We start from the raw sequence: 22,351 nt of genomic DNA, 5'->3' as shown, positions 1-22,351 counted from the left end.
GGCTCACACTGAAACGGCGGCTTTCCCTGAATCTGGAAAGAGACAGGTTGTGAGCTACGCCAGCAATTTTTCTCCCACACTTTCGGCATTAACAATCTTCTCTTTTCTCTGTATCATCCATTTCCCCATTTCCCTGTTATTCCCACTCCACCCATAAACTCCATTGCAATATATCATGATGCTTCCAACTCCTGCCATTATCTTTTTCCTTAAGTGGAGTGTATATGTGTATATATATATATATATATATATATATATATATATATACACATACATACACTGTGTATATATATATATATATATATATATATATATAGACCCACACTGCCATTAGATTTCATTGAAAACAAGGACATTTCTCACTGTAACATAATTGCAAAAGGGTTTTTCAAACGATCAGTCAGCCTTTTAACCTTAAACTTGGATCAGCGAATACAACGTGCCATTGGAACACAGGAGTGATGGGAATGATAAAGGGCCATTGGAACACAGGAGTGATGGGAGTGATAAAGGGCCATTGGAACACAGGAGTGATGGGAGTGATAAAGGGCCGTTGGAACACAGGAGTGATGGGAGTAATAAAAGGCCACTGGAACATCGGAGTGATGGGAATGATAAAGGGTCTATGAAGAGATTCCATTAAAGATCAGCCGTTTCCTTCTACAATAGTTTTTAAAAACACAGGCTCGTCATTTCCCTCTCAGAGTTTTCTTTTCCTCACAGGGCTTTGGGCCACCTTTGTTTTTTCCTATTTTGGGGATATTAGCAATTGTTAAAAGACTGCTTTATTACACCAACTCCCAAATGCATGCAATACATGCAGTAATATGCCTTGATAGTCTACTCCTCTCTGTACCAAATACATAAACCAACAGTATCAAAGCATATTAACAGCACACCCTGTACAGCCATTCATAGTTTATATACACCAGACCTCCCAACATTCCACATGGCCAGAGGTGCAATTTTGTTTCACTGGGTGTGGCTATGGCACTGAAATTACGTCATTATATTTAAGTAAATTCTCATAATTCCGGAGTTTTCAGGGCTGGTTACCTTGGTTGGGGTGGTAGTCGTGGTGCACAGAATAAGGGTGCTGCTGAGAGAACTGGCTCACGTAACACCCCAGTGGGGCAGTCCCGAGAGCTGCCCCTGGGTCCGGGCTCCATCTGTAGCTCCAGGGTCTCCTCATCCTCAGACCCCTGTACACGCCCCCGCCGACTGCTAAGCACCCCATTCGGCTAACACAGTGATGGACAGCTGAATCATCCAATCAATATGCCCTTTCTCCTTTGGCCCAAATCTAAGCACCAATCCCAGAAGCTCCTGACGGGCACGTGCATTAAAGGACCATGTGACCTCCACATTCCTCAAATAAGTTTCCCGCGCGGGAAGTTTTTCTCTCACTAGCGTTTGTAGTGCATTATGGGAAAAATATGCAAATAGATGAAGGAAAAGGCTCCTCTTGCCCAGCCTGGTGCCTTTTATGATATCTAGGTGGGCCTTGGTTGCCTCTGAGGTGGCTTAATGTACAGTTTAAACTCCAGAACCTCAACATATAAGCCTGTGAATGCTTATATCACTTTATAGGCAATATAGCATATAAAACAGACAATTGGATATAAGATTTGTAGAGGTTTTTTATTAATCCCTTTCCAGGCAGATTTATTACTTACGTTGTGGATGTATTTAAAGAAACAGCACAATGGTTTAAAAAAAAAACCAAAAAAAACCCCTGCAGATTCTCTGGTAAAAAATGGGTCTGGGGCCTCCAGGTACTAAATTTGCATGCTGAATGATAGCTTTTATCACAGTTTTAATGTACTTTTTGCAACAAAGCGAAAAGCGAGATAGAGTGGTAAATAAGGGACTGTCCTGCACAAAGCGAGACAGTTGGGAGGTATAATCGTAGCTAGTATTTCCCCATTCTCCCGCTCAGAAGCCGTACTTTTCACCGTTCTTGCGTTGCTTTCTAGTTTGTATTACAGAATAAAGCATCTGAATTTAATAGCCAAATAAGGCAGACAGACAGAGGGACGTCAGTGTTTGACCCGCAGTCATGGGATCCTCCAAACATCCCGCAAACCTCTGCAAATATTCAAACAGATTTTCAGCTTGTTTTGGTGCCACTTCAGTCTCCAAGATAAAAAATCATTTATCCATGTTCTGTTGTTTATGCCGGAGCGTTCCTGGAGTATTTGTTAGCCGGGGCGTTCCTGGAGTATTTGACACCCTGGGCGTTCCTGGAGTATTTGTTACCCGGAGCGTTCCTGGAGTATTTGACACCCTGGGCGTTCCTGGAGTATTTGTTACCCGGAGCGTTCCTGGAGTATTTGACACTCTTGGCGTTCCTGGAGTATTTGTTACCCGGGGTGTTCCTGGAGTATTTGTTACCCGGAGCATTCCTGGAGTATTTGACACCCTGGGCGTTTCTGGAGTATTTGTTACCCGGAGCGTTCCTGGAGTATTTGACACTCTGGGCGTTCCTGGAGTATTTGTTACCCGGGGTGTTCCTGGAGTATTTGTTACCCGGAGCATTCCTGGAGTATTTGACACCCGGGGTGTTCCGGGGGTATTTGACACCCGGGCCGTTCGTTGAGTATTTGTTACCCGGGCCCAAGTATTTCCCCCCCCAAAATGTTGTGTTTGCAAGAATACTTATTGCACAAATGTGTAAACTGCCAGTATCTCTCCTCCTTTCTGCACCCCGGGACCTGCTTGTTCCCTGGTGATCTAGTGGGGTGTTTTCACGAGGGGACGCACTCTCCAGATTGCACTCAAAGGAGTGTTACCCTGGGCGCCCGCCGCTCCACAGCGTCAATACAGACTCGCCACACGGGGACAGCCGCAGGACTGGAGGTCCCTGTCTCAGACGTGTGGCGCATGGGGTAGACCGCAGTGCCCCCCATGTTCGCCACAACATTTATGGGAGTTTTGTACACTGGTATTCTCTGATATTTCTGTCTAACGCAGGTTCCGGGAGTTCTAAAATGTATCTGTGTTCCCGGTGGCTGCAAAAAAGTAAGTGGGGGCATCTACCTTTTGGGACAGTTTGTAGCAATCATCAGGAATGTGAGAGGCTGTTCTGGCGTAACGCTCCCATCATATCCCATATATAACTGTGTTTAGGTTTCGTACTGGAAGTATTTTCCCTGTTATTCTTTTAATCTCAGCTGGGCAACCTTTCAACTATGCACTCTTTAAAGAGAGAGTGAGTGAGAGGGGTGTCTGGCGCATTTAACCCTTCGCCCACACGACGCAGGCTTTCCATACTGTAGTCGGGTAACGACCAGGACTCCAGCAATGTTTGGACCCGGGGTTCTGATTCCCAGATATATGTATAAAGGGTCCACATCTCTTTGTAGTAAGCTAGAAGAGATGACAATGTAACCGCAGGAGAATGTCACGACTAAGCTAACAAAATTCTTTTACACAATCACTGCGTTTATAGGTGATTTCTCCCGTTTGTAAATTTCAGAGCCTGTAAAGAAAAATATTCCTGCTCTGGATTTTTTGGGAAAGCTTGTTAGTTTTGTATGGAATCCTATTATCTGGTATCTCACACACAGATCAAGATACAGATCAGAAGCAGATTGGAGAAGGGGGCAGCTGCCTCCCACTTGCGTACCTTTAACGTGGGTCAAGTGGAAAATTAGTTTTACGTTTAGAACCTGTGTGCATGAAACACACTTTTATTTGTGCAAACATTTAAAGGGCAATACAAGGAATTCCTGATCAGCTGGAGTGAAATACATCTAGGGTTCCCTTATCCTACATTACACGTACATCATTGGAGACCATTGGGTGGTAGATGCATGGATAATACCTCTGGGTCCTATGTTAAATATGAACATCATTTAAGGGACCTACATTTCCAGCCCATTTTCTAGGTAGCACAGGCCATTGATCAACCTGGGGTGTCAGACACCTTTTATTACCCCAGCGGCCATGCGGTTTGCTTCCTAAAATCTATAATCTATATAAGTACTGTTGTGTGGATGTACTAGGCTCCAAAATACGTGTTGTTGACTATAATTGTTTGTCAGGCATTCAAACATTTGTTCCAGTGCTCAACAAACACAAGTAAAATAATTGACAGTTCCAAGGTTATAATAACGTGTAACTGTGGGTATACTTATCTAATCTCGCAGTGTAAATAATAATAATGTTTATGTTTTTAAAACACAGAAATACAAATATACCCTAATGCCTTCAAATAACTGTAGTAAATGTGTGATGGACCGACATAAGTAGTCAGTGTGGTGAAGATGCACTTCCTAGAGCAGATCTTTAGTCTAAAGAAGGTCAAAGCTATTCCTCCATCCTTTGCGCTTAATTGTTTAATTGATAGATGTGGTTTCGCAGTCATAGAAATGTGAGGTTACCTGACGCTTGGGTCCGTGCAGATTAAAACGTAACATTTTATCTTGTAATGACTGTTGTTATTTTCATTATCTCCAGGGTTGCAGTTTCCTCTCTGAAGATGCCCCCTCTTCTCCAGCTCTTCCTCTTCTCGATCTTCCCCATGCTCCCCCATTCTGCATCACCACCATTTTCAGCGCAACAGCAGCCACAACCTATTCCCGATCCTTGCTATGATGAGAACAACCTGCCCCGTCGCTGTGTACCTGAGTTTGTCAACGCGGCTTTTGGCAAAGAGGTGCAAGCTTCAAGCGTCTGTGGACGTCCGGCCACACGTCAATGTGATGCCTCAGACCCAAAACGCGCCCACCCAGCCTCTTACCTGACGGACCTCAATACAGCTGGAAATATGACCTGCTGGAGATCAGAAACCTTTCCCCGGCATTCACAGCAGAACGTCAGTCTGACGCTTTCACTGGGGAAAAAGTTTGAGGTGACCTATGTCAGCCTCCAATTCTGCTCTCCTCGGCCAGAGTCTGTGGCCATTTTCAAATCCATGGATTACGGGAAGAATTGGGTTCCATACCAGTTCTACTCATCCCAGTGTCGTCGGTTGTACGGAAAACCTAGCCGTGCCAGTGTCACTAAACAAAACGAGCAAGAGGCGCTCTGCACAGACGGACATACGGACCTCCATCCTCTCACTGGTGGTCTCATAGCCTTCAGTACCCTGGATGGACGGCCATCTGCTCAGGACTTTGACGGTAGCCCAGTGCTCCAGGACTGGGTGACGGCTACAGATATCCGTGTGGTCTTCAGTTTTCCCCATCTGCAGGGGTACAAGGACTCAGAACTGAGCAAAGACGGTCCAGGTTTCTACTATTCCGTGGGAGAATTCCAAGTTGGTGGTAGATGCAAGTGCAATGGTCATGCATCCCGTTGCAGCAAAGACAAAGAGGGCCGGCTTGTATGTGATTGCAAGCACAATACCGAGGGGCCCGAGTGTGATCGGTGTAAGCCCTTCCATTATGATCGACCATGGCAAAGGGCCAATGCCCGGGAGTCCAATGAATGCTTGGGTAAGTGAAATGTAATATTGATGTGAGTGTTCTTGAATTTGTGTTGCAGCTCAAGAGTGTAGGGTTGGTCACCCTGGTATATATAACAGTTACATTGTTGTGGACACGGTGGGTAGAATAAATAGAAACTATTGTGTTAAGGCTGTAACTTTTTCAGACAAACGTAACTAACACACCTAAGGCAGGTGTTTACCAATATCTAGTCCCGTAGTATATATGTCCATCCTGTCTTCCTTCCTGCAGTCCCTCTCGACTTTGGGGGCTCAAATTCTGCCCCCTGCTGTCTGGCATCAGTTTAGGTGTAATCTACGCCAACAGGTCGCATCCTCTAGTTTTATGATGGGTCTCCAATGAGTATAGGCAGACTCTTTCTCTACCCCTATCTTTCCGCCCTCTTACATTTCCTCCTCCCCTCTCTCTCTCTCTCTCTCTCTCTCTGACTTTTTAACAATGACACCTCATCTGCCTTTGAGAACAGATGCTCTAATTAGCAACAATTAAAGGAATCCTCTCTGGTCTTAGCTGGAGGTCTCTCCTCGTATCTCTACTCAGCCGAAAAAGGAACCATCTGTGTGGGAGGCATCTCGCAGTTTCCACCGGTGGCCAAAAAAAAAAAACAGTACTGACCGAGCCAATCTCAGGAAACGCTATACCTGTGAAGCTTACGTTTCTGAAAGTAATTTTATAAACATTCACAGTATTTAAACTCAAGCTAAGGATAAACGAGTCTGTGTGTCCTCTAGAATGATAAATTATTTTCCATCCTGTAATGTATTAGTGGTAAACCAAACATCCAAAGACGTTAAGTTTAGGCTCGAACAATCGGGGGTTGGAACAATCGGAAAAAGCTACACCTTGTTGTTTCCATTCAGGTAATACTTTGGGGGCTACTATGTGCAAACGCCAATTCTGGTGCAAAGTAACATAAGTGATGCAGTCACCATAACAACATGGCATCTTTCTGATTATGCCATATTTACAAACACATGTTACAAAGACCATACTCCAAATAGCTCGCTGTATAGGCAACAAAGCCCTATAGTGTGTGTCGTTATAGTGTTGTTTTTACGATAGTAGATGACATTGATTTGTATTTATGATTTTTTTTTTTAAATGATTTTAAAGGCAACAGAGAGCTAATGTTTTATGTTATGCCTGGTATCCAGTTTTATGATATTGTAAGGCGCTGTGAGGTTGGATCATCTGATGAAGGGAAATGAGGAGAGATGGTCTGCAGATTCCCTTCGTGTAAGACATACGGATTGAGTGAAGGCCTGGAGATGACTGGAAATTGTTGGGCGAAACATAGTGTGATGCTCTGCAGGTCTGTAGCGGTGACAGGCTGGGATGAGTGATGTGCTTCAGAACGCTATGCAAGTGAATGGGGGAATTGGCGCATGCATGTTCGGCGGCTATGAAAGGAGTGATATTCTGCAGGTGTCTACAGGATAGCTACACAATTTAGTAAATTGGTATTCTGATACTGTTATTAAACAGTATTTTAATAGTAATATTTTTGTTGTTCATAATTATTCCTACAGTTTTAATGCTCTAGTAATTAACGCAGAAGTGTTTTTTGTGATGGGTTGCTGCCCCCTTGCCACGTTTGCACATGTGCCGCAGAAGCGTATTAACCAGAATATTATCAGGTAAGCAGTTTGAAGGGCTGGTCTTTCAGCTCTCCCCCGTACCCCAGTCCCAGTGACACATAACGCAGACTTTGGTTGTGATTTTTGGGTCTGTTCAAAACCTTAAGTTTTTGTTTCCATTTACACTCCTAGGCTGATAATTGTTGAATAAACAATTTTTGGATACGGCTAACACTTAATCCATCACCAAACTGATGCTGTGCAGAATAGACGGGGAGCTCCTTCCTCCGGATTGAGGTCACACACAGGGTCACAGTTACAGCTTAAAGTCTGGGCTTCACACTGTCCTTGAAGTGCTAGTTAAGGGCTTCAAGTATACCTTGCAAGGTTACCAAAACATCACTGGGTTATGGTTAATTAGCCTAATTAACCCTACCTCTAGGCTGCTGTCAGAACAAGATCCCAGCTGTCCCGATAGCCTCACAGCTTAGTGGGTGATTGCCCTTTTTTTTTTTTTTTTTTTTTTTTTAATTAATACAAACCCGCTTGTATGGACACTTTCTAATTTAATGTGAAATGATACTACCCCTGTCGTGGCACTACAACTCCCATAATGTTCAGCCATCATGCTTATACGCCATCTTTCTTGCTAAGCTTTGTAGGGGTTATAGTTCCACAGCTGGTATAGCCCAACATAGCCTGCCTCTAGGACAAACGTTAAAAGGTACCTGTCATGTTTAACCTATAGGTGCCATTGCTTTATTAGATCATTTTGGAGCCTACTACAATGAAGATGACCACGTTCTGTATTCTTATTGCCACCGGTAAGATATTAAGAGTCCAGTGCCTGGTTTTCAGCACAACAACATGACAAGGGCCCCCATAGAATGTGTAGGGAGCTATCGCAATGTTATAACATGGCATACACAACGCAGACAGAGACACAACATGACGTCATGTTGGCCAGGACTCTGGGTACATGTTCTGACAGCAGGATGTAATTCGCTGGCGAGTCTGCGTGACCTGCGATGGGATTGTGCCGAATCCAGAACAGTTGCGGCCGGGTTCAGCTCAATGCATAGCGATCTTGGTATTTGTTGGATTTGCTTACTGCTTGGAGCTTCTCCCGGGGGTTTCTTGAATAAAGACCTTTATTGTGGTACTGGAGAGTGTCAGCTCTCTCAGACTGACTGCGGCAGCGATATATACGACAGCGAGGGCTTGCGATTTATTAACCGTACAGAGTCGGTAGCAGTAACCCTGGGTGAAAAGATCCACTTTTAAGAAGAGATAAGGATTCAAAACAGTGGCAAATGGCAGATTTATCATTAAAAACCACCCCAGAAATTTCAGTAAAATGAAATACCGACTGAGAGGAAAAATGCTTCGAAATATGCTGCTTGTGTGCGGCCTCAAACTTGCAGCAATGCGTGTTGATTGGGTAACGTTAATAGAGGTAACATTACCTGGTTTTGTTTCCAGTTCTATAGCCACGATCCATTCATTTTCCTGCAGCAGCCAGGACTGACGTATAGCCGAGGAGTGCACGCCACGGTGTATACAAAAACATAGCGTATATACACACTACCTTTCAAAAGTTTGGGGTCACTCAGCTGTTTTCATGGAAAACAAGGAAATTTCTGTCCGTAACATAATTTCAAAAGGGTTTTCTAACGATCGGTTAGCCTTATAAACTTAAACCTGGATCAGCGAACACAACTGTATATATAGACACACACTGCCATTCAAAAGTTTGGGGTAATTGCATGGAAAACAAGGAAATTTCTCACTGTAACATAATCAATCAGCCTTTTAACCTTAAACTTGGATCAGCGAATACAACGTGCCATTGGAACACAGGAGTGGTGAGACTGATAAAGGAGTCATGGGAGTGATAAAGGGCCTCTGTAGAGATTCCATTAAAAATCAGTCATTTCCAGCTACAATATTCATTTACAACATTAACACCACCTGCGCCGGGTTTCTGATCCATTTCATGTAATTTTAATGGACAAAATCTGCTTTTCTGTCAAAACAACAAGGAAATGTCTGTGTGACCCTAAACTTTTGAATGGTAGTGTACATATGTATATAATATATATATATATATATATATATATAATCTCTTGCAAAATAAGAAATGCATATGTACTACGCCACCCTCTATGTGTGCGCCTTGGGGAAGTTTCCTTTTCTTAGCATCTGCATTATGTTTTTCATTTTATAAACATCTCTTTACATATACCATTTCCCCGACTAGAAGAAAATATACTTTATCCAATTTTGTTACATTTGTCAATCCCTGTCCTAGATATTAATGTGACTCCTGGCAGTCAGGACAGAGTTACTGTGTCAGCCCTTTTGTGAATCGCTTTCCCCCAGCGGGACGGAACACGCGGTAATTTGTCATTTTAATGTAGGCACATGGTTTTGGTGAAGATAAAATATTAGTCCTCCCTATAACAATGCAATTTACGAGCCGCAATGACTAAAGGGCAGCACAGCCTTAAGAGCTCGTCCTTTTACTACCGATCCATCTTGGCCACAAAACCATTAGACAAGCAATAGTATTAAAACCATAAATCAGAGGCAATTGGCCAAATAGCAGAATTATAACCCTTTCTGAGGTATAAAAGCATATTCACATGCATGTTTGGAGGGCCACAGCACACGCTACGTACAGCACTGTGTATGTGAGCATTTCAAGCAGAGGTCGACCTTTGGGATTTAAATTATATCAAAAGACTATCTAATTCCTGTAGGCATTCTGATTTTACGCTCTTTAGTCACAGGGGATACCTTTTATCAGGCCATCGCTGAGAAAATCGCTGGGTCACATAGCTTTCATCTGAAGAAGAGACCGATGAGGTCTCGAAAGCTTGTGTGACTCAACTTCTTTTTTCAATGTTGGCCCAATAAAACGTACGGCTTTGGACTAACAAATACATTTTGGAGGCTAGGAAAGCACCCACTTCCCTAATTTCTCCATGGTATGTCCCTCTGATTCGGTCCCCCAAAGCTGTTCACCAACAGCAATCTCCTTAATAATTTGCTCCCCTCTCCGGAGGCTAAATTATTTCCCTGACATGTTAATGAATTTCACAGCATGTCTGGAAAAACTCGCACCTTAGCTGAGGAAGGTGGGGGGGGGGGAGTGGAGAGGGGAAAAGGGTGGGGGGGCCTACGAGGCAAAAGGAAATCTTGTATTCATTATACCCGGCCTTTAAAAAACGAGGTGGAGATGGTCTGTAGAGCTGAGATGGTGGCGGGGGAGGTGTGGGCCCTCCGCCGTTGGTTTTTATAAAGCACATGTGGCTTATGAAGGCATCAGGCCCCCAGAAGCCATAAAAAAAAGGTCTGAAAATTAGAAATAGGTTTAACAAGAAAAAGGGGTCGGTGTGGCAGGTCTGGCATCCGGCACAGGGTCGGCACTAAGGCTTTCTGGTGCACAGGACCCCAGCGTTATTTAGGGCTTCTTGCCGTTCCTGCGCCGCCTTCCAATTAGTTTGCGCCCGAGTTGACCTTCATTTCTTTTTTTGTTCTTGCCTCCCTTGCACCTGGCTCTGTGGGCTAGCGAGAACACCCAACATCTGGATCACCCTAACCTGCCACCAACACACACACACTACAGACGTATGTATAGGGAAAGAAGGTAGAAAGCTCCATGCGTGTACTAAATACATATAAACATGTTTATACACGCAAACACGCCTCTGTGCAAACACGCGGAAAGACGTAAACTCATTTCTGAAACCACGCGCACAAAATAAATACGGTCCCCGAGATATGTCATTCGCATTTCCCGTTGGACACACATTCGGCTTGTTAATCTCCATCAGCGTATAAATACATAAAAGGAACTTTTTGGTTTTTTTGTGTATATACTTTTCGCTGTCTTCTGCCACACACGCTGCTAAACATTTAAACAGAAAGTCACAGACAAGTACGTACAGACACGGACAGACACTGCCAATTAACACTGCGGCTGGCAGACAGAGCGGGGATCTCTGAAGGCAGCTGGCAGGGGCAGGATTCATCCTACTTTCTGGGCAGGGTCGCCATCAGGACTAGTAGCTGTGTACCCCGGCCTCCCTGATCTTTGACTGGCCCACACATTGGCCCTCATGGCCCGCTTCCCGAGTCTAGGTCCTTGCAGGCTTTCGCGCTCAGGTGTCTCCATCCAGGGGCCCCTTTCCAATGATAGGAGCTGGGGGTCCCATTGCGGGCGGGGAGGGGGGCATGCGGCGCAAAGGGGCAGGGGCTCATGTCTTTACACTTGTACTGGGCCCTAAGATTTTTGATGGTGGCGCTGCTCCTGGGGTATATATATATATGCATATACTATATATATATATATATATATATATATATATATATATATAAAATTTTAAAAGGCACCTTAGTTTATCCAACTTCATGCTTATTCCGGTATTATTTTTTCTAGTAAAGAAAGCGTAAGTGGGCAGGGAAATGTGTAATTTATATATAATGTGTTTGTCCTCTATCTATGAATGGATTGAAATGTAGAAATATGATGAAAAGGTTCCCCATCCCGCGTCCTCTATGACTATTTGTCTGGCTGTCAGCGGTGACTCTGTTTTACTCCTGTCAATCAAGTTTTGTTTTTTTTTTATTTCTCATACTGTTTCTGGCTCTCCTTTTTAAAATTTTCACCCGATTATCGCTCAATTTTTCTCTTTAATATTTAACTTTTTCGGTGTACAGCTTCAGCCTGAGTGTGAAGCCAGTGGGTAGGTTTTTAATAAGCAGCATGGGAATTTGTAAGAACCACATTAAAATCGCCTGCCAATTTCACCCTGGCATGGAAACCCGGGAGTACTTAGACATGCTGATAGTGCAAATATTTCATTAAATGCATTCAAATAATATTCCAATGTGACATTTATTAAATATATTACCTCAATGCTTGTACCCTGGGAAATAAAGTTTTTCCAATATTTTTTTCTTTTTAATGTTCTGTAAATTTATTGTTCGTCAGCGCTGATTGGAACCCTTTGAGAAAATGCCTTGAATTACAGTAATAGTTAATATTTCATATTTTTTTTTTTTTCGAACTGGAAAAATGAAATGTATCATTGCCCGTATTGAGTGGAAATGGCGTATTTCAAGAAGTTAGTGGATTTAAAACTTGGCATTCCGGCAAAGTTAGTATGGTCAGATATGGTTAGAGAATTATGTCCTGTATAAGACTTTATTAAAGTAAAAAGAACTTCAAGTTTTAGGCAATACTTCAAAGATATATCAAGCTGGGCAGAGCTTTTTTCTCACAACGTTTGATGGGCTTGTCTTTTTCTCTTTTCTGCAGCTTGCACCTGTAACCTGCATGCCCGCCGGTGTCGTTTCAATATGGAACTCTACAAGTTATCGGGAAGGAAGAGCGGCGGGGTATGTCTCAACTGCCGGCACAACACAGCAGGGAGGCACTGCCACTACTGCAAGGAGGGATTCTACAGGGACGTCAGCCGCCCCATCACCGACCGCAGGGCCTGCAAAGGTGGGTCTTCCTCTGGAATGGTACTTTTATCTGTCAAGGGGATACGTTCATGAACACCGGGCCTTTAATTTAAGATCTAAGAATGTTGTGTATTGCGGGAACTTAAAGCCTAAAAAAGATCCCACCAATACAGAGCGAGTGTCACTGATTTTATTTTAAAGTTCAGTGCTTCAATGTAAAAAAAAAACAGGTGAAAAATGGCGCTGGTGACCTTAATGGCCAAGGCAGCCACCAGACCCCCCAGGTCCTCGTCTATGGGGGGGGGTCACACTTCCTGAAGGGATATGTGACCCCTTCCTTTCTTCCCCAGCCATAAGGGGAAGGTCCTCCGGAACAGTCGTCTGAGAGAGGGTAGCACAAAGCTGCCTACCTCACCAAAAAACAAGTGTTGCTTATAGTAGATCCGCCCGTACAAAGTGAGTGTCACTCACCGTAGAACAGTCAATTCTTGGCATTCTGTTTCATAGAAAGCATATTTCACTCATGGGAACCACCTGTTATTCCGCAGACAGCGATCATAATTCTAACATCTGCTTAATTTTTTCTCTCCTTATTAATATGTCCGTTGATGTGCCAACTCTACCAGCCTTGCAACATTACGCTACATCTACAGTATACCCAAATGGAATCCTGAATCCCATTTTTCACCAATCTCAACTCAACCCTTTACTTACTTCTTAACTTTTTTTTTCAAATTCCCTAACACGTTCTTTTTTCCACCGTTAAAATGAAAAAAAGGGAAAAATCCTGGAAAGAATTTCTCTCTCCCCTCTTTTTTTTTCCTGTCCCATAACAAGGTGGCAATTAGTTTCTCCTAATGAGCCCTAACGTGCCCCCCTCCCCCTCTGCTCCTTTCCTCTGCCAGCTTGCCATTGGCTAAATGACTCTACCAGCTGTGAGTTTCCCCATTTGGGCTTAAATTCCTCCCATTTTTCACACGGAAAATACAGCCCCGTCTTATAAACAGCTGCAGCTGAGGTCGCTGGTGCGAGAGGGTCTAAAGACAGCTGTTTTAAGGACCTCCTTTTGCATCATAAAGGTTTTTTCGACATACTCCTTGGAATACAGCTCCCCCTGTGCCAAGCAAGCCTGTAAACTATTTACTGCCCCAAACAAGGGGTATCAAGCAGAGTAGTCACATAGACTTACTATAAGTATGAAGCAATCGTGACAAAATGTATTTTGTAAGTTTAAATAAAACATTTTGCTGGCAAAACCTGCATATATTTCATTGGGACAAAGTAGCTCTGCTATTGTAGCCCCTATTTTAAAAGCTTCCTATAATGGGCTTTAAAAAAACAAATACCACCTATTTGGGTAATAACAACATCTATTATTAATTTTCCGATTTGGTTATTTGCGAGAGCGTATGCTAAAAGCGCTCTGAATCCACTGGGAGAAAAGCGATATATAAATAACTAGAAAATATTATTATTTCCTCATTTTGGTGATTTTGCAGATTGCAGGCAGTTTCTGTAGGTACTTTTAAAGTGACAACAATGTAGCAACAGATCCACAACAAAGATACATAAATCTAATAAAAAAGAACAGCAATCAATTAGGCAGTCTGCTATGTAACAAGAGCCTAACGGAAGAGCTATCGGTGATCTAGGCCTGGAGGGAAAGGTAGGTCTCCAAGGATTGTGAAACAACTACATGGTAAAGGAAAAAATTAGTATTTGGATCTCAGATTAGTTATCTGCTTTTGCAACAACATCAACTAAGGAAATAGCGGTCAGGAAGTCAGTCACGGCTGCTTACATTTATTTAAATGGGAAGATCACATTTGTGACCAGACTGCAAGGCTCATGGACCAAAAGAATGATTTCTCGCTAGGCCTAAGTCATGCTTGCTGAACAGGGAAAAATGGATGACCTCATGTTCGTCTAAATGCGATGAACATAAATAATACAGGACTCAACACTCACACAGAAGGCATCAAAAAAGGGCAAATGTATAATTTTAAAAGCTCTCTCATGAAAAAAAATATGTTTTTTATAATGTCCCTTTTACGATATAGAGACAGATGTGTTAATTAATTACCCTGCTTATCTTTCAGCCTGTGACTGCCATCCGGTGGGAGCAGCAGGTAAGACCTGCAATCAGACCACAGGGCAGTGCCCTTGCAAAGATGGCGTGACTGGCTTAACTTGCAACCGCTGTGCCAAAGGATATCAACAGAGCCGATCACCCATCGCACCCTGTATTAGTAAGTTCATCATTCCTGGTTCTGTGCTGTTCTTTCATATTATAGACTAGGGTATATTTTAGAATACTAACCACTTTGTGGTTAAGTAACCTTTCTTTAGTACCATGTAAGTCAACTTTCTTCTACTGTGCTGCGTAGTCTTCATCAACCATTCTATTGAATGTTGTAACCTTCTTGTCCCATGTAGTCTTTTCTTTAATGCCGTGCAACGTCTCACTACAGTTATGTCTAAATACATTCTAGAATTCCTTAATATAATACTCTTGGGTCTATTCACAAAACAAGAAAGTGTAAGTCATCCTGCTTAGTGGACATCTTTAAAGTGGAACTCAATGGTGGTCGATTTTAACTTTTCAGCAAATTGAAGGCTCTACAGATGACTTCCAATGTCCAATAAATAGACAACCGTAGGGGACTCTGAGTACATGCTTGACCTACCTTATGTTGCATCCATCTCTGTGTTCTACCTAACTGAGACTGAGTACTATTTTACCTCGTCTTTCTTACCTATTTTGTCTGTTTTTCTCAGAAATCCCAGCTGTGGTCCCTACGCCCGCTCTCACCAGTACAGAAGAGCCAGCAGGTAAGTTACACCAACTGTAGGGAACGGGGGGGGGGGAAGCTCCTTCTCTTATAACCATTTTCAAATAAACTAAATGACTACGTCTGCCAGTTCACTATGTCAGGAGGAAGATGGAGAATGCCAAGCTTTTAAAGTGTTCATCAAAACACTGGGATTTTTTTCCCCTCCTCATTTTCCGAGACAAGCTGTTCAGAGTAAAATATTTTTCCAGGCTTCCAGCCAGAGTATATGCCAGGCCACGGGGGGTGGGATAGTGGGGGGGGGGATAAAGGGGTTAATAGTATCTGGATCCTCTCCCATTTTTTTCTTTACATGAAAGAAAGAAGTGAAAAAGCTAGGAGAGGGCACACAGGGTTATAGGGGAGTAATAAAAGAGGTCAGTGAGGGAAACAGAGGCGCAACAAAGTGACAGGAGCAGCAGTTGACTAAAGGAGTCAGTGATGGAGGCAGGACAATGATGGAAAGGGGCATTGGTGTAGGTAGGACAGTAACTTAAGGGGTCAGGAAAGCAGGTGAATTACAGAAGAGGGAGAGATACAGAAGCAATTAATTATTGGTGTATCCTCTACCTAAGGAACGGAGATCTAGTTTAATCTAAAGGCAGATGCATCAGAATGGTTGATCACATAAATAAGCATTGTCACCTACAGCGGTCTGATAGAAGTCATAGCCAGCGTGTCAAATACCTGCGAATGGAATGAATGGGTGCTCTTAGCATTGCACATGGCTTTATTACAGAACAATGTGCCCAGCCTCCATCAATCCCCAAAGAATGTGTTGTGATCAGTACTAAGACTCTTATTTTACCTTTTGGCTCTGCCCCAGCAAACAGATCCAAGCTTATTGTCTTTGGTCGCAGAAGGGTTAAGAGACCTGGCATTTAAGGGACGGTGGGACCGTCTCTGCCCACGTGTGGTTGCATGTTGTGTACTGTGTACCACTGCTCTCTGATGCTATGTCTGAGGATGGGGGGGGGGGTAGTTGGTCAAAACTCTTACTCAGAACATTCCTGTGGTTTGGGTATATTAACCCCTGAACAACAGAACAACACCAGGTTTCTAACATCCATTAATTTAGTCAGTAGCGACTACTGTTGAATATATATTAATCAGCTTATTAATATATAGTTTAACTCTTCCCTGCCAGTCCTCCTAGACAATGAACTAGTACTTACGCAAATAATGTAGTAATTGCATAGATACTGAGACAGTTGTCCTACACATATAAAATGAGCACACCACCAGCACACTTATAGATAGAAGCTATAAGATAACTGAAGCTACTGTACATAGATACTAACGCAGCTTTCTTATATATATTATCTTATATGGCACACATTGAACTGTATGTTAACCTAGAAATAAAATGTATATTGTGGAGAACCTGAAATATATATATATATATATATATATATATATGCATCTCCACCCGTACATCCACTACACCCACCCAGTACCAATTAATGTTTCAAAATCAAATTCCAAGCTGAAAAAAAAGAAATGATCCCAAGTAATTGAGTACAAGGTGTATATACTGGAAGCCTGAAACAGTGCCTTTTTTCACTAGTCCCCTCCAGCCGATTCCTCTCTCTCTGTCCTGTAGTCAGGGTGGAGGCCCGTTCAGCTCTGTTTGCACTGACATTTTTTTGCAAGGTTCTCCCCTCATTTTCTGAAACCAAATCTGCCGGCGGAAATAATGAGCCTTTAACCCCTTGATTGCTGGGTTATAATTTACCTCTTGGCCAGAGGAGCTCGGTGGTGTAGTATAAACACAGAAAGGAGATGGTCGGGAATATCCTTAAGTTAGCAGCAAGCCTTATTAGATAACATACAGATGTGTATTATTTGCCTGAAGTGTAATAACCTAAATATACAGAGGAATGTAAAGACAGGCAATATGTTATGAGAATGAAACGTGTAATAAGTTAAATTAATATATTTCCATTTGTAGCAAGATTTAAAAATTACCGTACAAATCATTCTAATCATTACTTTTAGACAGAATATCTGGCAGATATATAAAACACAAAATGGGTTACAATAACTTTCAGGAATATATAATAAATGATAATATTCGGAATAGATAATACAAATATACAATTAAAGATATAGTATAATAATACTGCATTGACTAAGGTCTTTAAAGGAAAGGGTTATTTATGGAATTGGGTTTTAGAATTTTAATCTGATTTTATATGTGAATAGAGGCTTTAATTAATACTTGGATTCAGGGACTCGCTCTGCATGGGACTAGTACAAAACAGCTAAAACTGATCACTAGAGAGTTAAAGAGGCCACCTCTGGTTCTTCCGCTGATGTAGACTGTTGTTCAGGTGTGATGGGTGTTAGAGTACCAGAGTTTTTGCACCTCCCCCAACTCGTTGGTGCGATAAGAGTAATTGACAAAATGTTCTCTGTAAAACAAGCTCTTAGATTTACTTATGATTTTTTGCATTGTAAAGGTGTAAGGCATAAAAGTTTAAGCGTATTTCCGTTCTGTGGGAAACATTTTTTCATCCACTACACGGGCAACCATCATATTCAGCACCGGCGCCAAACAGAAAATCACAACATTTCGCAACATTCCGTCAGGCTACAACTCTCTTCACAATGAGCTGTACACAAACAACGGCTTCCCGTGGCAACAGCTTAATTCAAACACCGATACAAAAATATCCAGCAAGACAACGATTTATAGGCCTGATTCATATATGGTGTCCGGGTTCACACCCGCACCCTGGCATAGAGAGCTGTATACCGCTCCCACCATCCGTGACAGTCTAAGGGTTAATGCGTTAGTCTTGCTAACGGAAATACTTTTTAATCAGCATTATACTGACTGATAATTCCAGACTTAGCTCCTTACTCAGTAGGGAGCTGAAGCCTAAAGCTGTACCTGCCTGTGCCGAACTCTAACCTGGCATGTGACTATATTTTCAGTGTCGCCCTGGCACCGCTCCTTGGCACTTCTTAACCCCCCCAGAACAGATGGCCTTTTCACCCTGGCCTGGACCCAAAGTATGTTTGGAGATACCTCCTTTCTTCTATCTGCCCAGCTTCATTAAGCGTCACGCCCCACACCATGGCGTACCATTCATCGTCAGAATGAAAATATACTTTGTGCACCTATACAAATATCAAATGTTGATCTGAGCACTTGACATCCATCTCAAAATCAAAAATGTGCCCAAAGCGGTTTAAAGATTGTAAAGCTGGAATGTACCAGCTTACCCAGCTGTTTTAATATTAATATTAAACTCAGCGGGGTCCATGCTGCAGAGAGACTGTGCCAAGTTAAGTTACCAATTTGAGCAAAATTAAAACCTGGGTTGACAAATACTGGATTTATATATTCACTCTAAAGTGGACAGGACTGCAACTAAAAATTGACCCAAATTATTCCTCATTCTAACCTATTCCAACCCATATTGAGTTTGCATTAAGCTTTAAGAACACATAAGCTAACACTTTGTTTTTGGTTCTTTGTCATCAGATTGTGAGCAATATTGCAAACCCCCAAAAGGAAACTACAAGATCAACTTGAAGAAATACTGCAAAAAAGACTTTGGTGAGTACCCATTTATGATGGTGATTGGACAGAGAAAGCACTCTAAGGGTTGTGGAGTCTTGAGGGTAACAGATGAAGATTCTGGAGAATGCACTCCACATCATACAGATCAGTATACTTAGAAATATATATTACGGTTATCTATGTTAATCCTGGTTATTTTTAACACTTTGCAAATCTTGCAGACTTTGACCGTTGGCAGGTAAGTGGTTCAGTAGGATGCTGGATGCATATGCCAGAATTTGTGCCAAGATCCTTGTTGAGTATGAGTGCAAGGCTTTAGCACGTGGCTTGGAGGAAGGGTCACTGCGAGTGCAAGAAGATCATAAGTGTTGATGTGGTTGATTTGCAGGATTTATGTGAGTTTGAGTCCGCTGCTCACTTAGTTAAAGTTTGTCGCACTTTGTGAACTGTTTCCCTGGCCTCGTTGCCTTTTTGACAGACGGAGAATTGGCATTCCAGGACCCTCCAGTAGCAAAGGAGTAAAGAGAGGCTCACACAGGGGAGATGCCACTGGGCTATAAAAGGCTATAAAAGGGCTCTGTCCTCATTAGGGTGAGAGGAAATAAAAAAGCCCCCTTGCCTGTTTATTCACGGGACAATCTGATTCCGCCTCTCTTTTTTCTTCCATCTCCCCTCTGTCTCTTTTCCCCTTTCATTAGTGTCCTTTTCTCTGTTTGCCAGAAATGTTAAAAAGGATATCGCCTTCTTAAAAAAAATAATCAAATATCCATGGGAGGGAACCGTATGCTAATTATATGCTAATAATCACCTGGCTGCGCTGCCATTGGACAGAGAGTGATGGTCCTAATCAGTGTGACACGGTGACCATTCATCCTGAACGCGGAGGGGAAGCAACACATTGATGTATGGCAGGGGCTCTTGGCGTTCAGAGAATAGAGAAGGCGTTATGGGTCTGTGAGACAAGAGAACCTAAACCAGGCCTCCCCAAGCTGTCCCTGTCACCCGCACAAAGACCCCCTGCTGATAAATGGAGCTTTTTGGAAGTAGGGGGTAGCAGTCTCATACTATAACCTCAGCCCCCTTAGAGACATTATGTGCTTGGGTTTTTAAGTTGACAGTACATAGAGGGTGTTGTCTATATGAATTGAAGCGCTGACCCGCCGCACTGGCAAACACAATATTCTCGTAGAAAATACATGTTTTATGGGTAATAGGGTTTATTGGGGCTCTTGGGATAATACATGATAATTTCACAGAAAGTCTGTTTTATCACAGAAATGATTTTCTTTTAATTATTGCTGGGACAAATGATAATTTAAACAAACTATGGTACAGTGTCTTCCTCGGGTTTCTATCACATGCGGCTGCCCTCTTTATCCAGCTTATAATGGGACCTTTGATATATTGTCTCAGGTTAGGCAGCTACGGGAAGATGTGCTAACCCAGCGCACAGTCTCAATCCAAAAGCTGGATTCCAAAATAGACTTTAAGATTTTGTTTTAGATTGTGAGAGAGAAGCAAAAGGAGACCAACGCTGATATGTATACTTTCATGGAACCCATTAAAGAACAAAAGTAAGCATATTTTAGCAGTGAAAGAATTGTTGGATGGAGAGGCCAGTCATGAAGGCAGCTGAATTTTGAGGATACTAAGTGGATACATTTCAGCCTTGAGGTCTGGCAGCATTCACAATTTCAACTAGTAGTGTAGTAAGCAACGCATCAAAGAATTGGCCACTCCAGCAGTGCCCATATTAGTGATTCCACCATCTGGCACATCATTTAGATGCAGAAGCACCGGTACAAATTAAACGGACCGTGATACAACACAAAGCTAATCGTCTCCCACCCATGGCATCGTCAGCTGCTTAAAAAATAAATCGATGCTACGATCAAGTGCTGATTAATCATTGGAAGGTTTTATTGCTTTTGCAGAGCAGCAGACTAAACAGGATTCTAAAATGCATTTGTTTTCTAGCCCACGGATTTTCTAGTCTACAGAACGGAATTGTAGAAATATTCAATGCCTAAAATTAATTGGCATATTTATTCTGTCTGATTCCTGTTTTAAAATCTTGAATCGTGTTCATTTAACTAGAAATAGAAATTTAGAATACATTTAGAATAAAGTCTGAAGGGTGAAAAATTATTTAGAAGAAGCAGGGAGACAGAATTTAAACACAAAGAACGTAGGGGTCCATGTATAAAAATACATATAGCATAATATAGCAAACACTCATAACCCAGGCAGCATGAACCTTTGCCTTTGTGAGGGATATGGCCTTTTGTCTGTATTAGATTTTATCTGTTTTTCCAGGACATAGATGGTTTGTTTTTGGACTCTAATTGAAACCCTCTGTCTCTATTACAGTGGTCCAAGTGAACGTGTTAGAGATGGAGATGGTTGGATCATGGGCAAAGTTTACTATCAACATCCTCTCTGTCTACAAGTGCCGGGACGATAGAGTAAAACGTGGGGACAACGTCTTGTGGATCCACATCAAAGATTTGTCCTGCAAGTGCCCTAAGATCCTCCTGAGCCGTAGATATCTGGTGATGGGCACCAGCGAAGGCCCTGGAGAAAGACCAGGTCTGACAGCAGATAAAAACAGCATGGTCATCCTTTGGAGGGATGCATGGACCAGACGCCTTCGGAAACTGCAACGCAGAGAGAAGAAAGGAAAATGCCTGAAACCATGAGGGACATCCTAAAAGAAGGACTTTGACACTCTGTAAATTTATATATGACCTTTAATGCTTGGGACTATGGACATCTTTGGCATTTTAGCCAAAAAAAGAGGCTCTAATGGTTCAACCCAGACTTCTACTTCAAGACCCTTTGCTGAGGCTCACATGCAAGCTATGGCCGTATTATTAACAATTTGTCTGTACAGTAGGTCTAACCTTCTCATTCTCACACACTGGGAGACAAAGTCACTCATAATATACCCGCTGACTAATTATAACCCAAAGGAATCGTAGATCTATAGAGCATAGTTCTAATGTTATGCCCCAATTCCCTGGATTACCAGCTGCCATCATCCGGTGTACAAAAAAAATCGATTTCAGACCTCTATGGATTGTTCTGATATGGTGACCTGGCGTCACAAGACAGGAGTATAGTAATTTTACATACAAAGGTCAGGAGTCTATGAGATGCTGATGCCCAGAGCCCTTTTTGACCCAATTGTATTTCTGATGAAATACTTACTGCGAAAACTAAAGGACCATGAGAATACCTGAAATTTCAGGGGCATTTCTTAAGATAAAATACACCTCTTCGTCTATTGATATGCGTTTTTATTGACCAGAGATGGACTACAAAGCTTTACTGAATCCTCGGTCGGTATAAATTGTATAGGAGAACCAGTTTGTGATATGGCTGGAGTTTCAGTAACACATTACGGACTGTCGTTTCTGACATGGAACATGCTTTCTGTTCTTTCAGTCTGCTCTTCATTCATTGACTTTAAATTAGAATTAT

The 22,351-nt window shown here is 42.4% G+C and overlaps 1 protein-coding gene across 1 annotated transcript; it reads left to right on the top strand.

Moving 5' to 3' along the window:
• The first annotated feature begins 4,483 nt into the window (after positions 1-4,483).
• LOC149274978 (netrin-3-like) lies at positions 4,484-21,567 on the top strand. The gene is made up of 6 exons (XM_089505015.1): positions 4,484-5,441; positions 12,357-12,545; positions 14,605-14,754; positions 15,284-15,337; positions 18,830-18,904; positions 21,239-21,567. The coding sequence occupies exons 1-6, from the start codon at positions 4,484-4,486 to the stop codon at positions 21,565-21,567; spliced, it is 1,755 nt and encodes a 584-aa protein (XP_089361141.1).
• The last annotated feature ends 784 nt before the right edge of the window (positions 21,568-22,351 follow it).

Source organism: Sceloporus occidentalis, unplaced genomic scaffold (assembly GCF_023333645.1).
Source record: "Sceloporus occidentalis isolate IW3139 unplaced genomic scaffold, rSceOcc1.0.p SCAF_306, whole genome shotgun sequence".
Lineage (NCBI taxonomy): Eukaryota > Metazoa > Chordata > Lepidosauria > Squamata > Phrynosomatidae > Sceloporus > Sceloporus occidentalis.
The sequence above is the reverse complement of the archived record's forward strand: the minus strand, read 5'-3'. Positions and strand labels throughout refer to the sequence as shown.

Excerpts from the sequence above, each read along its gene's own strand:
- LOC149274978 (XM_089505015.1), top strand. The coding sequence starts at position 4,484 with ATGCCCCCTCTTCTCCAGCTCTTCCTCTTCTCGATCTTCCCCATGCTC. Across the intron at positions 15,338-18,829 it reads CAGTACAGAAGAGCCAGCAG|ATTGTGAGCAATATTGCAAA; the intron begins GTAAGTTACACC and ends CTTTGTCATCAG. Across the intron at positions 18,905-21,238 it reads ATACTGCAAAAAAGACTTTG|TGGTCCAAGTGAACGTGTTA; the intron begins GTGAGTACCCAT and ends TCTCTATTACAG.